Genomic DNA, 18,326 nt, shown 5'->3' on the forward strand with positions numbered 1-18,326 from the left:
TCAAAGAAAAAGAGCTACATTTGAATTTCAAAGCCCTGCTGTCATCATATATCTCACAATGTGCCTCCTGTGGCCCAGTAATCTGTTTGCAATACTTTAATTTTCTACTGGAAAGCACAACTGGGAAATGCCTAATTCTTCTGGTTTTGTTTTTCCATAAGTCAGACAAGGAAGGGGGAATGTTGAAGAAAAAGCCATTCGTCCATATCTCAGTCAAAGGGTGAGGCTTAAATACCAAAAGAGGAAAGAAAGAAGGAAAAGGGAGGAAAGATGAAGAGCAGCTTCATATCAAAATAAAGAAAAAAAAGTAATGTATTTTAAATATCTGTGAAAAAAAGAGCAACGGTGTGCATTTTGCCAGATTATATTATCCAGAGTAAAAACATTTTTGAAGGAAGATTTTAGGTTCCTTTCAGTCTTTAATTTTCATCAACAATAATACTTAAAAGAAAAAACTTTAAATTTACAGCAAGCTGTTTCAGACATCCTGGAGTGATAAGGACCTAACCTTATAATGTTTACTCACAGGAGTAATTTGAACTTACATGGACAGTCCCACTGAGGTCAATTAGAATTACTTTTGCAAGTAGCAGTTGAAAGTTCAGGCCATGACTCTGCTTTGCCTTGTGCTTCAATTAGTGCTGAAGTTCTGCATTGTTTATACTGCTGCATAATACGTTGTGTTTTACTGCTTAGATGTTCAGCATGGTTTTACAGAGGGGAAACCATGCATAAAGTATCTCAACTTTTAGGAAAGTAACAACCCAGAGTAATTGGGGAGGGGAAACACTTTCATAATTGGACTTCAGAAAGGCATTTCAAATACTGCAGAAAAGACTAATTTATTGGTTCAGTAGTTTATAGTTCACAGTGAGCTATTAAATATTAAATACACACACTTAGATTTAGACAAAGTAGTGCACTGAAAGGCGCTATTTATCTTCTTTCAACATGTCCTTTGCTTGTTTATATCACATTTCACATTAAATCTTAGTTTTTAGTTAGTCTCCATTAGTAATCACATTGAATTTAAATGAAAAACATTAGCCCTTAGTTTTGCTTCATGAAAGGACTTGATAATCCCTGGCTGAGAGATTTGTCATCCATTGCGTTCTCTGCGAGTATACACACAAGCTGTTCACCACAGCCATGGGAGCAGGGGGTGAAGTCTACTGGACTCTGATGCCCCAAGGAATTCAGTCTCAAGGGGGAGAGCGCTGCCAGGACAGGCATTTATCCACCACTTCTGCTATCATTATGTTGGAACTATGCATCTGGCCTAATAACTGTAGCAGATACTCAGTTTTATGTATTCTGCATAAGCAGTTGTGGCTAGCACATAGAATAGAGAGAGAGGCTGCAGGTAATATTGTGCTGTCCCTTTGGGGGTTAATAGTACTGTCAAAATCAGAAAATTGCCCTGGAACAAGGATTAGAATTGTCTCATGAAAAGATTTTTCTGAGGAGCAAGTTGGGTTAGTAGAAGAAGGAAAAGAACATCTTTTTCCATGTCCCATCTCTTCCAAAATTAAGTCTGACAGTTCTCTGTAAGGGGTAGAGTAAGGCAAAATTGGGTTACTTTACTAAGTCTCATTTTTATTGCTTAGTTTCAGTCCTGGTTTTAATGTATAGTGTCTGAAGTATGTCTGCTGCACTATACTTCTGCCCACCCTTCTGCCCACCTATTTCACTACCTGTTTTTGTCCTGCCTGTATTCAACTCTGAAACCATAACCCAAGCTTCTGCCAGCTCAGAACTTCTACAACTTTTTTGCATATGTCATTAGATCAGTGTTTATCTGCATAGAAATATGTCTGTAGTTCCATGTGACCATGAAACTTAAAGCCAAGTAAGGTGAACCATTGCTTAAATTCCCTTTCTTCACCTTATCCTTCCTTCCTCTTCTCTCCAACTTCCCCCAAAAAGGCAAAAAAAGGATTCTAATCCCGTAACATTCTCTAAATACATAATACGATATTTTGGCAATATGATCACAGATTTGAGAGGATGGATTTGTCTTGCAAAATATCACCTGATCTGAGTTAACTGGATGCTCATTCGTGGGCCTTATAGTAAACCAGGAGGTCCCTGCATTAGGGACATATCTTCTTATCAAGCCACCTCAATGACTACACACTGGAACATTCTTCCCACTTTTATTGATCGGTTGGTTAATAAAAAAGCAAAAGTTACTGCAATGCAGGTGATTCTGCAATCCTTTCAGAACTTGAAAAGCATACATGAGCATCACTAGACAAGGACCATATGTTTCCAAATTCTTATCAAGTTTAAAAAAAACTATTGTCTTTGCTTTCTTAATTTTTTTCACAATAGCAGGGTCTTCAGAGCTATTTCTAAGGTTAGAGTTGTTCAAAATCGTCTTTAAGCCATGGCTGGTTTCAGCTACCAGTTTACTTTCACTATTATCTATGCATAAACTTAAAGACAGAATTACAGTAATGGTAGAACTACGACAAGCATTCTGTATGAAAATCTAAATCAAATAATGGCAGATAAACACTGCTTCTCTGAAAAAACAGTATTTTCCTGTTGATGCAGAATGCTAACATAACTCAGTTTTAGTAAAGACAGACTGACTCTGTGCTATAACACTTAAACAACAGACTTTGTTACTACATTGCTGTCAGTTTTTCAGAGGTACTGCATAGTTCTGTAGTCCAAAACCATATTATTCATAAACTTAAAAAGCTAACAATTACTGTATGAAAGGTTTTTCAACAATCATATATAGTCATATATAGTAAATGCATATCAGGAATGATTACCTGTGATTTGCAGGGGATACAGGCATCTAAAGACACTCAGTAATGAATCGTTCCGCTTTTTTTCCAAAGAGAAATTCTTCTCTTTTTTCACCATGTTTTTCTGTGACATTTTACTGATCTAGGTAAGATAACCTCTTACACATGCCAAGATATTATGTATGTATTCTCATTGATATGGGGAAAAGCAGTCAAGTAATTTTGTTCCTTTCTCTTCCAGCTTGTTTTCGGCTAGGGAGAATCTCTAGTACATCTGAGGATGTCATCAGCATTTTCACTGTAGAATAGAAACAGTTAGTACTTACATATCCTAAAAACTATGACTAATTTCATATCTTAAGCATTTTCTGTCAAAAAAATTCATATTTTTTTTTAGAAATCAGGCTGATGTTTGTATTATTTGTTTGGACTGATAACATTATGTTGTATACTGTGTCATCAGTTGACAATTGTTCTGATCTTAACTGTGTTTAACTTCCTGAATGTGCACAAATATACATCGAACAGCAATTAGAATTGGTCAGGAAAATGAAGTACTTCAGCAGAAGAGGGGGAAAAATTCCAACAAAATCTGTTATTTTTCCTTCCATTTTCAAGCATAGTGGTGTGTTTTAACCATATGTGTTCAGAAAGCATATTTGATGCTTTCCAAGTTTCCACCTTTTTTTCCAGAAAAAAGAATGGTGCCATAAGTGGTTATTTAAACATACTAACAGAAGTAATTGCTTGGACTGTCTAAGGTTTATGAAAAAGAATGTGAATATGCGTTCAGGTGAACAGATGCTATTCGGGGTACTGATGACTAACTGTGACAAAAGTATCTGATGGAGGCTGTACCTTCTCTCTACAGGAATATGCTTATGTAGCTGTAGAATCAAAAATCTGTGTCATACAGTGATGGAAAAATAAGGTGAAACAAAGCAGTCAGGTCTTTGATGTAAGCATGTTCATAAGTCTTTAAAACGTTGAGATTTGATAGTTTGGGGAGTAAATGCTGGCTTTTACAGGCCATGTGTGCAACTATCTGTTATAGCAGCAGAACTCTGACAGCAAATGCTCATTTGTTATCCTGATTGTATGCACCCATTTTAAGTGTTAAGAAATTGTTTGATACTTACAATACCAATGTCTAATTCAGATTTGTCAAATTTCTCAGTAGCATTATCTTCCTTTCATCCAGCCATCCTGTAAAGTTGCTGTCTGGCCAGAATCCCACTGTAAAGGCAAATAAGCTCTGCCTGAGTATAGCCGTCAGCTGAATGTTTAGGATCAGTAAAGCAGCTGGGTGATATAACACCTAACTTTTTGGGCCTGGCCATGCAAAATGAAGTGTAGCACCTGGGCAAAGATATGTAAGGTGCTGTTTGTGATGTATGGGAGCATTGGGTGTGTCAGAAGACAATCTGTAATGGGCAGCAATCTCAACAGGCAGCTTGCTAAAATCACTGCTGTTCTGCTTGCAAATGGCTAGACTGGTCCAATGGAAACACTGATTAACCAGGTACTTTTCTCAGGTATTTTTTGCCCTCTAAGGACCCACAGCTTGAAACCCTTTTCTGAAAACAGGCATCTACTTCTTTTCCTTCAAAGGACTGAGGAGGGATTTCTCTTTTTCTTATTTCTCTTTTCTGTAAATGCAGCAGCGGGAAGAGAAGATGCTACCCTTCTTTTTATATGATAATTTAATGGTTAGGTCATTTTTTTAAGATCCAGTTCCATCTTCAGCTGGAGAAAATTGAACTAATTAATGGCTTCCATCTCCCTGAAAGGAGCAGCCATGTGTAAGTTGTTACATGTGGGAGCGTGTGTGAGGGAGGTGTTCTGTGCAGCCATTAAAGCTGTGTCAGCATATAGAAAATGATTCAAGACTCAGTGGACAAGAAAGGGAAACAGAGCAAGGGGCCGGGAGTAGCACAGGGGTTAGAGCATCCCCTTGGGTGTGGGAAGTTCTGCTACTTTGGGGGAGGATAGTTGTAAGTGTTTTCCATTTAAAAGTGATTTGTATGCAGAGACAGACCACTTATCACAGATGACTGGCCAGCCTGCTAGGCTGCTCATCTGCTCCATTTTCAGGCCATAAATCTTTTAATGCAAATGGCATGTAAATGGAATATGAAGCAATATGGAACACAGGTTGCAATAGGAAGTAAAGCAAAAGAGAATTAAAAAGTGCTAGCAATCCAGAAGCCCAGAGAAAAGTTAAGCATTTAAACTTCTAGTAGTTCCTTCTTTTTCTTCTTTTTCCTTTTCCAATTTTTTAAATTTGTGTTATTGATTTGAACTCAGAGTGGTTTAAGATAAGAGTAAAACAATAGAGTTGAAAACTGTTCTTGAGGCATCTCTTTGGTAATTAGTTTAATTACTTTACATGTAAAATGGCCTTAGAATTCAACCAAGATGGAAATATCCTTAAGAAGAAGCTCAGAACTGTAGTCCCTTTCATCCAGTTTCTTCCCTCTTATAGGATTCAGTAGTAGATATCTCAATAAAAATGAGAAAATATAGGGAAAATTTCCCCCCTTTCTTCACAGTTGAATATAGATATATTGTCTGAAGCATAAGGAGTTATCACTTATTTTATATTAATATATCAATTTTATTAACATGTTTCAATATTAATAATGCTTTGATAAAATATTGTTTTAATATTTACTTAAAATATTAAACGATAGTTTGCATTTTTATGCATCATGGTATTACAAGCTAATTTTTTTGTTTTACCTCTGTAATTCCATTCAGTTGTATCAAAACTGATAGCTATTATTTTTCAGAAATATCTCAGAATTTTTTTTTTCTGTTATATTCTTAACTCTCCTGGGATACAGCTCGCAATACTACAGAACAGTTGAGGAAACGACATTGTTTAATACTTACTCAAAGGAAAGGGTGCCACCTACTGAATTACTATCACTGCTGTCGTGAACATTCTTCATTTCTTAATTTTGTGCTAAAGAATTAAGCTTACTTGTATTTTACTCTGAGATAGTTTTCAACTGAGTAAGGCTATTTTTATATTTGGAGAAATATTTATGCATATAACAACTTATTTGAAAAGTTGAAACCTTTAAATCACAGAAAATTCTAAAGTTCCATTGTCATTGTAACATCATTTTCTTTTGGTATTCAGAAATCTTCCTTTATTTTTCTAGATATTGTCTCTATTTGCCTGAAACTTGTCATATCAGTATTTTTCCTCCAAAATGCATGCAAAATATGACCTTAAATTCACTTCTTAAAAAAAAAACAAAAAACACACGCACACAAAATATGAACTCTGCCATCCTGAGTTAAATATGTGTAAAACTGACAGAACTTCCTTAAGTGCATTGGAATTCACATCTTAATGAGTAAATGCTCATCCAGGAAAACAGAATAAAGAGCCTGTGCTCTTTCACATTGTTTCTTCTTTTCACAAGTACAAAATGAATAATCCAACAGCAAGTTAAGCAAAACAACTTTTTTTTTTAAACACCAACAGTTGCCCCAGAAGATCCTAGCAGAAAGGTAGATGGTGACACCATTATTTTCTCAGATGTGCAAGAAAGGTCAAGTGCTGTCTATCAGTGCAATGCTTCTAATGAATATGGATACCTGCTGGCAAATGCATTTGTGAATGTTTTGGGTAAGAAACAAATTTTTCAATTCTTCAGTCATCTTCACAGTATTCAGTTGTTTCCTGCTAATACAGAGATTGCATGCCCAAACCTTTCTTGAGATCTTTATTGAGTGGGAATGGACATGTTTCCTGAGCACTGTAAGAGCTGTATATATACCTTGTTCTTTGTAAAATAGTCATGGAACCTGGGGGAAACTTAGAAGAAATTTTATCCTTTTCTTGTTTATGTAAATCAAGCAAAGGTATGTATTATAAATAAGGCAGGAATATTAGCTTTAAGTATGTTTTGGTTCACTTTCATTGTTTGTTGGTATTTTGGATCAGTTAAATGATTGTTCCATCTAAAAATTGCAGTTTAAAACACATTGTGTTCCTTCTGCAAAGATCCCTCCTTCAGATAAGCCCCAAAAAGGACTCAGCTAATCTCCATCATGGAAGAGATTTTGTAAATTGCTATTGCAGGGGGCTGTGATTATGCATTTGTCTCAAAGGCCTCCAAGAATGTGTTTATAGGTAGGAGATACTGTGAACTCTCTAATTTTTTTCTCCGAATTTAACAAAACTAGTAGCAAAATTCTAGGCAGAATGACCTCTAAAGATTCTCCTAAAGGAACTGGCAGGTCCTTTGATTGAGGGTCACTGTCTTTTAAATGAAAGAGCTCCTTCTGAATCCAGGATTCCTTTCAAAAAAGCAGATGTTTCACCAAATATAATCCTAGCTTCTTTCTGCTTGCAGGTTTGGAAATATATCCCAAAAGTTTCTTTCCTTGAAATACGTTCTGATTAATACTCTGCAAATGAAATTGTTTGTTTTGGTGCCCATCGCTATTACTGTAAGCAGGGAGGAAGCTTTTTTTTTTTTTTTTAAACAAGAAATTTCTCCTATACTACAGTTTCTTCAGCTACTGGCAGCAGAACATACTTGGACTTGGACTGAGACCAGAAATCACTTCAGAGAAAAATGTTAACATGTAATTCTTTAGACCATTCTTGATGTCTTAGTATTTTGTATTTTCATCTTTGCATATGTATGCAGATTTTCTTTGTCTTTTCAGCTGAGCCTCCAAGAATTCTAACTCCTGCTAATAAACTGTATCAAGTCATTGCAAACAATCCTGCATTGCTAGACTGTGCTTATTTTGGTTCACCTAAGCCTGAAATTGAATGGTAAGCTATTAAGCTATTGTTGTGTTTAAAATATGTAAAAAAAAAAAAAAACAAAAAAAAACAGTTATATCTATGAAAACAAATATTTAAAACTTTAAAACTGTTTTACTTGATTTACAATTTTAAAATAGTATATTTTAAAGGTAAGCTGATTATGTTATGTTAATACAATACTTATGTAACGTAACAACAGTTAAGTTATCCCTACAGAGTCAAGTTTACTTTTCAGTATGTGATTCTGTCTATAGCACCTATAGATTCTGTGGTAGTCCAGGTTTGTGTTTTCTGACAATAAAGTTCCATAGAATTAAAGTATGATGTTGGATAATGATATTACTTTTAATATAAAGGTTTAAGGGAGTGAAAGGTAGCATCCTGCGTGGAAGTGAATACGTTTTCCATGATAATGGAACCTTGGAAATTCCAGTGGCTCAGAAGGATAGTACTGGTACATACACGTGTGTAGCAAGGAATGAATTAGGAAAGATACAAAATGAGGTGCAGTTGGAAGTGAAAGGTAAGAAATTAATCACTGTTTCATCACAGGTTAGTGCGGAATTTCAGGCTTTTAACCTATCTAATACTGATCCTAAATTTCAGATCCAACAATGATAATTAAACAGCCAGAATACAAAGTGATTCAGAGAGCTGGCCAAGTTTCATTTGAGTGTACAATAAAACATGATCCTACTTTAATACCAACAGTTATATGGTTGAAAGATAATGGAGAGCTGCCAGATGATGAAAGGTATGGACAAAATAATATTTTTTTTTTTTTTCCCCAGTTTCTTCCAGTCACTTTTTTTCCTGGTCTGTTCTGAAAGACACGTATTGAAGAATAATAAATATCATCACTATCTCGTATTTGGTGACTAAAAGCCATACTTACTGTGGAGACAATATTAAGATAGAATTCAAATAAAATTAGATATAAAATTTTTAAATGTGCACATTGATAATGTATATCAATTGTAGGGAGAAGATAATTGGCATAAGAAGCCAAACAGATGATGGAAGAAATATTTTGCTGTAGATCACAGAAAATTAAAAATAGATTGAGCATATTTGGAAATAAGAACACATGAGAAAGAGAGGCAATTACTGTGGGAAGATGTTTAATAGCAATGCAGAAAAGGCTGACATAGTTCCATAGCTTACATTCATCTCTAGATATTTGCTGAAATACACAAGTACAGGGGAGTTGACAATATTTTTGTGCAAGTTTCTTATAAAAGTACCAGTTATTGAAAAATTAGTGGCTGAATTTATTGTATTTACAGGTTTCTAGTTGGTAAAGACAACCTGACCATTATGAATGTAACTGATGAAGATGATGGAACGTATACTTGCATAATTAATACCACTCTGGACAGTGTTTCAGCAAGTGCTGTGCTTACTGTTGTTGGTAAGAATACTCTAAAACTTTATAATAGCAGAATTGTGTTTAATTTCTGTTAAATTTGAAAACAGTATTAGATCTAAAATGAAAAACACAAACACAGTTTCAGTAGCTAGGATAGGACAAAGGAAATTTCACCACTTTGTATGCATTTCAGATAAAAAAAAAAAAGAGTAGTCTTGCTCTCAAGTTCACCATTGAATCAGCAACTTATAAAACGGTTCAGATAACACATTCAGTTTCATGCTGTATAGGTTTTTATTTATATCCTACCTAGCTAACACAGTGGATCAAATATTGCAGAATATTTGAACATAAACAGGTTATCACAAGAACCTTGTTGGCTACTAAATTCTGCTTCAGAAAGACTGGGCATGCTTGATAATAGGATTTTTCAAGGATTTCCTTTGTAAATTAGTCCTCTGTTAAGTTTTTATCATTGCAAATGGCTGTAAAATGTGTTACTTTGCTCCTGCTCACAATTGGTAATAGTCTTGAATAATGTTCTGTGTGATTCTTACCTAATGAAGTTAAGCTGAACCAAAGTTCAACCTAAACGTTGAAGTCAAGTACACTTGTGTTTTAAAATTATATTGGGATCTTATACCTATTCAAGAATGACATACGTCAAACATTTAATATTTATTTACAAGTTTTTACAAGATTGTTACTTTATTTATTTTATTAAAGAAATTGGATAAAATATTAATATTTGTATCACTTTTCAGTGAAAAATTACCAGTATATGTTTTAAAGTCAACCATTTACTGTAAATATATTTTCTTCTCTATTAATTGTAGTCTTTAACTACCTGCAATATTCTGTTTCTTTGGCTACTAACTGATTAAACCGTTTATATTAATGTTCTTTTCAGCTGCTCCCCCAACTCCAGCTATCATTTACGGTAAACTAATGCAAAGTTCTCTTTCTACATCATCTGAAAGACATATTTCTCATTTGCCTATTGCAAACTGCAACATCTTTTTTTCCCTTTTTTTTCCTCTGTGTTTCTGTGTGTATGTGTGTGTGTGTGGGGGGGTATCATTCCGTTTTACCAACTGTTCCAACTACTGGAGTACTAGACTTTGGAACTGTAGAATCAAAGCTTTGTATTTTAGCAAATAAATAATTTGCAGAGTTCAATTATTTTTAATTAAGGTTGGTTGCAGTGTGGGGTTTTTTTCATGTTGAACACTGTAATGCAAATTAGTTATATAATAAATGAAAAAAAAGATTCCAAAGGTAAATTCACATCTTGGTTGAAAGCTAATTCACTATGAAAGATCTTGCACCCTCCAAATTATGGTATATTTTTCCACCGCCTTCAAAGACAACTTTATAGGTGTGATGTACTTTATTTCATAGTTTGGCTTCATTTTACTTCACTCTAGAAGTGGTTAGGACTGTATTGCCCAGTCAGTTTGTGCCTGATGAAGTTTCTGATGCAGATTTTTAAATTAAAGTTACTCTATGAAAAAAAAAAAAATCTCTTGGCCACATACAGTCTTTAATTTGACGACATTTTTCTGAATTTGCATTTGAAGTTACAACATAATATGCCTGATTCTGAAAACACTTTAAAGTATGAGTAACTTGGGCACATTTATATAAGTTCTATCATGTTCAGTGGAAATGCTTATGTGTATTTAAATGAACCTACTCATTAGTCTTGATATTGAGTAACAATTCATATAATTATTTTCAGCAATTTGGAATGGACATTTATATCTTTATGCATGATGAGAATGTACATTAACAGCTCCTTTGATATTTCAGGGTTCTTAAAAAGTACAGCAAAAAATAAATTGCTCAGTGACTAGCAATCAGTTTCTATTTGCACTGTATTTGTTTTGAATTCACATGCAAAATATTTGTAGGGATTCTGAACAGCTTCTTTCATGTCAGTGCTTCTTTATTTTCCATGTTTTATTAATTATTTTTAGTTGCAGTAGATTACCACTCATTCACTAAACATGCATTTCATATTTCTTTGCTTCTCATTACAATTCAATCAGATGTAGATAAAATCAAACATAGATTCTTGTTTTTAAGTTAATAATACGTTAATAGGTTTCCAGTTACATCAGTTCTTCTGCATTTTCTAACAATTGCATGCTAATGGTCATTAAATCATACTTACATAATTAAAGTAGATCTGCATTGCTATATTATTTTAAACATTTTGATTTGAATACAAGGATTGTTTTGAAGAAGAAACTACATATTCTGGTCTGAGTATTTACTTTGTGTTCATTTGATTTACAGCTCGGCCAAATCCACCCTTTGATTTGGAATTGACAGGTCAGCTTGAAAGAAGCATAGAACTCTCGTGGATACCAGGAGATGAAAATAACAGTCCAATTACAAGTATGTTTGTCTGTATTTATTGTAAAAGCGTTAAATTAACTGTTCTTAGATTCCAAAGAGTTCTGAGATAAATATTGTATGCAGCATGTAAGAATGGCAAATTCGTTCACTACACTTGGCATTTATTTACATAACAAAAATTTACTGAATGTTCTCTACTATATGGTCAAGCAGAAAGATTTATTTACTGCCCTAAGAGCTGGGGTTTTGATCCAAAAAACTGTGCTAGCCAGCTGTTAACATAGAAGTTGACACTGATATGGGCTCTTTCTGACAAGGTCGAGTCTTATGAATACATACCGAGTAAACTTGTTCAGTGGATAAAAAGTTACTTCTATATGCTTTTGAAGGAGAAAGAGATCTCTTCATAAGAGATGATACTAGGTGGTGTTGGCTCATGTCAGAGCTTTTCTGGAAGTGAGATATTGTCTTACACTCTGAAAAATAAATTTGGAAATTGAACATTTCCTATTAAATAATGCTGTTTTTAATTACAATACAATTCCAGTTGCTTTGTGATTCCTTGAGTGCCTGCAAGAAAGAGATTTGCTTCAAAAGTAAGCCTCTTGCTGCTGCTGTTATCACTTCAAAGTACGGGTCAAGACTCAAGGATAGCACTTCGCAATGAATGATCCCTTTACACAGTTAATAAAGTTCACATGCTAGAATTTCTCTGAAAGCTCAGGTAGAAAATTTTTCTTTGAAGTATCATATGAATTGTTCTTCCACAGTTGCAGGCAGAATGACAGTTACAAGGGAAGCAAAAAACAGTAATGAAAATTTTGATGGTGCTTGTCCTATTTTTTTTTTAAATATAAAATATATAACCTTTCAATGAAGAGTCTCATCAAGAAAGCACTGTATCCCAAAACCTTTATCTGTGAGCACCGAGCAACAACTATAACTCAGACAGTAATTTGGGGCCAGTTCTCCCTCTTTCCTTGCACTTAGATCAGGATTAAATCTTCCAGCTTTAAGCCCGGAAGCCTATACTTAGTACTAGTTAGACATCTTGGATCCTCAGATAGTTGTAGATCACTGCTAGATGAATATTATTTCTAAATAGTACTATCAGTTTTCTTCTAAAAGCAATTTCAAGAAGCCCTTCATAATTACCTTAGTAGTGCAAAGAGGATATATTCTAAGTCTTATTCTGGCTTCTTGTCCATATCTATAAATGAGATAGGGCAAGATTTTCAACATAGCACAGAGACATTTGATGCTGGTCTAAAGTTGAAATATCAGAACTTAAGGTTACGTGGAATGTACTTAGACTACGCATTCCTCTCCCTTTTCTTTACTGTAGCCTACTAACTCTTGTTAAGGGTTTCAGAAGTTTTGTCGCATATATCTAAGAACAGGAGGCTCTTATGGCTGTTTCACAGGTGAAGAAAATGTCCTTTTTCCTTTGATAATGGTCTTCTTTTTGGGGTTCTACAAACCTATTTATCCCTGAGGTTATATACCCTGTAGGGGTGAAGCACAAGGCCCTGACAGCAATCGTAGTGGAGTTCACACCGAGAACTCACAGGAAATTTAGTTGCTGTGCATACACCCCTTGGTTTAATTTGAAAATACTGAAGATTGCACTCAAAAACCTCCCTCAATTATTGGTTCTTGGCTTTAAATAGTTTTTTGCTAAACTGATCTTACTGGGGAAAATGGAAGAGTTAGATAGTTTTAATATTGTACAGATACTTTATTGTCAGCTTCGTACAATTAAGAGCAATATACCTGTCTGCCAGAGATTACTTTTACATCAAAATTCCAAACTTGTCCCACTTTCCTATTGTGATAGTTCCATGTTCCTCTTGCATTTAAATCCAGTACCTGAGAGAGCTCTTGTGTGTTACCTGACAGCTACACTAGTAAGAATACTTAATAATAAAAATAAGAGTGTTTCTATTACATTTCTGTTTAGGCACTACTTTTGAGATCCCCACTGTAGATTTTGGGTGAGTTTTGTGTTCTTGGATTTCAATTTCCATGTTTAAAAAAAGTTGATTAGGTTGTTCCTCTCTGATTAGCTCATTTAAAAATGACTATGCGCATCTCGGAATGTATTGGAAATTTTGACATAAAATCGGATTCAATTTTTGTTCATAGATTTTGTTATTGAATATGAAGATGGACTGCATGAACCAGGGGTATGGCATTACCAGACAGAAGTTCCTGGAACTCAGACAACAGCACAGTTGAAGCTGTCTCCATACGTCAACTACTCATTCCGTGTGATAGCAGTCAATGAGATCGGTAGAAGTCAGCCAAGTGAACCATCTGAGCAATACCTGACAAAAGCTGCAAGTAAATAAGTATTCCCATTTGTGAATGATTTATACTTTGAATGGCATTGATTTTGCTTGGAACACACACAGAAGTCATCCTTTTCACATGTAAATATTTAATTTTTAGACCCTGATGAAAATCCTTCTAATGTACAAGGGATAGGCTCAGAACCTGATAATTTGGTGATAACATGGGAGGTAAGCTTGGGCTTGGGGGTTTTTTGGTTTTAAGTCTGTGAGTAGCATTTTTTTAGAGAAGTAATGATGTAACTGTGAATACCCCATGATAAGCTATATTTGTTTCTTGTTGGAAATATTTTTGAAAAAGAATAAAAATCCAGATATTTCCCTTTCTTCACTTTCAGGGAAAAGCTGAATGTATTATCAAAGAAAATATTTTTTTCAAGGTGCTGTATTTTCATTGAGTGATTATTATTTTCTCCAGGACAAGTCATTAATTTGGTAATACAGGATGTTTTGCTGCCTGTGCAGAAAATCTTGAATGTGTACATTATGGTTTATCTCAAGTAGACTCATGTTTAGAATGAATTCCAATGTAAATCCTAATTCTTCTCTCAACTTTTGTGATAAACTAAATTATTGTGCATTCTTCCGCTACAGACTCTTATGTCTGTGTCTTGTCCTTACCATCATGACAGGAACTCATGAGAGTCACATAAACCAATCTTCCAGCCCAGGCAAGAAACATTCTCTAGGGAACATGGTTTATAAGGAATTGGTATAGGTCTGTATTTCCTTCTTTAACTTCTGAAGAAATATTTGAAAACAAAATATTTATACAGAAATTGTGCTGTATGGTTGCATGGTGATTAGCTAGTCTCCTATTCAAACCATTCTACAGGATTTTTACTAATGAATGAAAAGCAACTGAACTATATTCATGTCAAGATTAAATAGTATAGCTTGGGAATTTCAACAGTGTTTCTCAGTCATAGAATATAGTGATAAATTTTCAGTAAAATTGTAAAAAAGATTTCCTTTGTGACTTTAGATTTTTCAGATGCTTCAAAGTAGTTTTAAAACAATTTCATTTATTCTTTTCGTTTCAGTCTTTAAAAGGTTTTCAGTCCAATGGACCAGGGCTTCAGTACAAAGTCAGCTGGCGTCAGAAAGATTTTGATGATGAATGGACTTCTGTTATAGTTGCAAATGTATCTAAGTATATTGTGTCTGGTACACCAACTTTTGTTCCCTATGAGATAAAAGTACAGGCTTTAAATGACCTGGGATATGCTCCAGAGCCTTCAGAGGTGATTGGACATTCAGGGGAAGACTGTAAGTTTCCTAGATTGACTCAATTTTACTAATAAAAAGCAACTAAATACATAACCTAAATGGGATTTTAAAATATTGAAATATTGAAAATGGGGGATAGTAGATACTTTTTAAATTAAATTGAAGTAATTTGAAGATAATAAGGCTTTATAAAACACTGCACTATTAATCCTGAGGTCAACTGTTTAACAAACAGGAACAACATTTTAAACTACTCCTTGAATGGAATGCAAGGAGTCTTTCTGAAAAAGTATATTCCTATGGTGTTGATTGCTAACTAGGTATTTGTTACATCCTTTCCCCGCAGTGCCAATGGTTGCTCCAGGCAATGTGCAGGTTCATGTTCTTAACAGCACATTAGCAAAGGTGCATTGGGATCCAGTTCCACTAAAAACTGTCCGAGGGCATCTTCAAGGGTACAAAGTAAGTACAACCAGAAGCTTTATGTTCCTCATTTATTAAAACAGATCACTCTAATATATGCAATTGTATCCATATTGATGTAACTGATATCTAAGAGGATTCTTCTTGCTTTCTGATGAGCTAAGTTTTGCTGCCAAGAGCAACAACACTGATAAGATTCATTTAAAGTTCTGCAAATTTTCACCCTTGCAGTATTAGTCTTCTGTGATATTGTTCTTGAAGAAAAACGGATGTGCTTGCAGTTAATTTGGAACACATTATATAGATTAAAAAACGATGATAGTATTACAGATCTTTTTCCAAAAAGATATTTAGAGGATGAGGAGAAATAGTTTCTGCAGGAATCCCTTCTGGGTCTACTGCTATTGAATGTCAAGTTTACTCATCTTTTGCCATTGTATGATTAACCATATCTTTAATTGTGACTAACTAGCCACTTACTAGCTGATGCTGGATGTTTTGTCTTTTTGGAGGCTAGGAAAAAGCTCAGTTTAAAAGAGGGAATGGTAGGAAATTGCAGGAAATTTGGAATGTATGTATAATTGAAAGAAGTTTAGTGTAAGGTAATGTGCTGGCTTTGATGATAACTGAGAAGGCTACATTGGAAACAAAAGGCTGCAATTAATAGAGAATGGGAGACAGAAGGACTGCGGGGTAAGAAACTGGGGAACTTCTGTCCTTGGGAGATCAGAGAAAATCTGACAGCACAATTTGCTTCAGAGGTTGCACTAGAAGCCCAGCTGAGGAAATTCAGGAGTGGAAACTGCGGGAGCATGGTAGACTTGTTGCGGAGGGGAAGGTGGAATGCGAGAATGCTGTGACTGCATTTGCAACAATAGAAGAAAATATAGTATAGTTACTTCTCTACTCTGCGAGTGTACTAATAAATATGTTCCAACCATACAGATCAGTTATACAGGCTGAACTAGGTTACTTTATAAGACAGCCTATTTTGGACTATTTCTGTTTAAATGCAAGGCCTCATTTAGAGGAAAAGAAATGTATGTCCTAAGATGGAAGACTAGCATTCTGGAGTGCAGTTATGTTGAATCCAAACTTGAGCGCATAACATCTGGTTACCAAATGAACGTGAGCTCCTGGTATGTAGATGTCACTTACCTGGCACAAAATATTGCCATGAGAGATACTTAGCTGGTTCTGTATGAGCTGTCATAAGTATTTGTAGTTAGCGTGGTGCTCTGCCCTAGATAATAAACCCTGCTGAGAAAAAGGATTTATTAGGTCTGTTAGACTATCATATCAACCTAGTGTTACATATACAAATGGGCAACCAAAAGAACATATATATGCGAGGATCAAAGAATTAGAATTTAGTGAAATTAATGCTTATTTTTAGTCCTGTTACAGCAATGCTAATGCCCATAATCCAGATCACCAAATTTCTGTTAAAGATCATTAATAATACAAAAAAAGTCATAGACACAAGCAGTTGGCCTAAATGGAGCCAGGGTTTTACCAATTTATATTACTTTATCAGTTTTAGTGTGTAATCATGTGTGCAAAAAATTGTCCTGTGAAAAATGAATAATGGTGTATTTGAGAGTGACATTTCTAGGAGTAAGACAAGTCTTTTTAGAGACAACTGCTAATGTCTTTCCAAAAGTTACAGTAGGGATACTGAGTGGTAAAGAGAGGATAATCAAGGAGGTTCCAGTAATTACTTGTGAGTTTCTAAGAAACTGAATCAGCAAAATGGACACTGAAATCAGTCAGCTTTGTACTCTGATATTGTGATCATATAAAAGCAGAATAGTCTTCCTGCCTATCATTCCATAATTGTAACATCAGAGTCCTTTCATAACTTGCCTGTTTTTCCAGCCTAGAGAAATCATTTTGGTTCTTTCACATTTAAGAATGTCAACTTGGCTTCCACATCACAGGGAATATATCTGCATGGCCAGGTGCATGACATCTATTTGCATAACAAGGCAGCAGAGTGCAGGTAGCTTTAGAAGCTGTGTAGACACCTTAGTGCAAGAACAGACAGTATGAATAAATCCTACCTCTCAGATGGACTTGCTAGCATGAGAACTGTCAGGTACTAATGCAGCTTCAAACCAGAACTTGTGTCAAACTGACTTTGATCATAAGCGGAACTGGCAAGTGCTAATTTTCATCCAGTTATGTAGACATGGCCATTTCTGGACAAGGTCTGTTTCTGGAGCTGCAAAGGTCTATGCTGCTTTTACCTGAGCTTATTAAAATTTCAGTTGTTCCTGCCTATGATTCATGGATATTCATGGAATTTTTAGTTTGCAAAATTGAAACACCTCTATGCTCATTATAGATTTTCTCTTGTCTTTAGGTTTACTACTGGAAAGTGCACAGTCTATCCAGAAGGAGTAGGAGGCATGTAGAAAAAAAGATCCTGACTTTCAGGGGAAACAAGACTTTTGGAATGTTGCCCGGACTGGAGCCCTATAGTTCTTACAAGCTAAATGTTAGAGTTGTTAATGGTAAAGGAGAAGGACCAGCAAGCCCAGACAAAGTATTTAAGACCCCTGAAGGAGGTATGAAATGAGAAAGCTAGAGAATAAACTTAAGTGTGATATATTCAGAAACAGAACACTAAGGATGTAATTGCTGATTTTGCATCTTAGAAATCATAAAATATTAATCTTTCTTAATATAGTCATATTATTAATAATTAATAATTCATGAGCTGTTTTAAGGTCATCTGTCATCTACTTTGTATTTACTATATATTCGTCTTGTAAGTTCCCAGCTCACCCTCCTTTTTGAAGATTACTAACCCAACTTTGGACTCTTTGACTCTGGAGTGGGGTTCACCTACTCATCCAAATGGTGTTTTGACATCATATATACTGAAGTTTCAGCCAAGTAAGTTAATAATAAATCTATAACTCTGTCTTGGACTATATGCCTACCAAATAGTAATCTGTTTATTAAGAAGAAAGATATAAGATTATATTATATTTATAATGTGCAAAAGGTATGATACCTCTATA

At 34.9% G+C, this 18,326-nt stretch overlaps 1 protein-coding gene across 1 annotated transcript in view; it reads left to right on the forward strand.

Moving 5' to 3' along the window:
- The window catches only part of NRCAM (neuronal cell adhesion molecule), a 66,829-nt gene that overhangs the window by 17,989 nt on the left and 30,514 nt on the right, over positions 1 to 18,326 (forward strand). The window contains exons 10-22 of the mRNA XM_026063001.1: positions 6,262 to 6,405; positions 7,455 to 7,566; positions 7,917 to 8,083; positions 8,167 to 8,314; positions 8,847 to 8,971; positions 9,840 to 9,869; positions 11,231 to 11,332; positions 13,439 to 13,636; positions 13,745 to 13,815; positions 14,688 to 14,913; positions 15,221 to 15,336; positions 17,663 to 17,867; positions 18,076 to 18,198. Of these exons, the coding sequence (XP_025918786.1) occupies positions 6,262 to 6,405; positions 7,455 to 7,566; positions 7,917 to 8,083; positions 8,167 to 8,314; positions 8,847 to 8,971; positions 9,840 to 9,869; positions 11,231 to 11,332; positions 13,439 to 13,636; positions 13,745 to 13,815; positions 14,688 to 14,913; positions 15,221 to 15,336; positions 17,663 to 17,867; positions 18,076 to 18,198 (1,767 nt within the window). The remainder of the gene's footprint in view (positions 1 to 6,261; positions 6,406 to 7,454; positions 7,567 to 7,916; positions 8,084 to 8,166; positions 8,315 to 8,846; positions 8,972 to 9,839; positions 9,870 to 11,230; positions 11,333 to 13,438; positions 13,637 to 13,744; positions 13,816 to 14,687; positions 14,914 to 15,220; positions 15,337 to 17,662; positions 17,868 to 18,075; positions 18,199 to 18,326) is intronic.

This window comes from Apteryx rowi, unplaced genomic scaffold, assembly GCF_003343035.1.
Source record: "Apteryx rowi isolate R43461 unplaced genomic scaffold, aptRow1 scaffold_198, whole genome shotgun sequence".
In the NCBI taxonomy this organism is placed as follows: domain Eukaryota; kingdom Metazoa; phylum Chordata; class Aves; order Apterygiformes; family Apterygidae; genus Apteryx; species Apteryx rowi.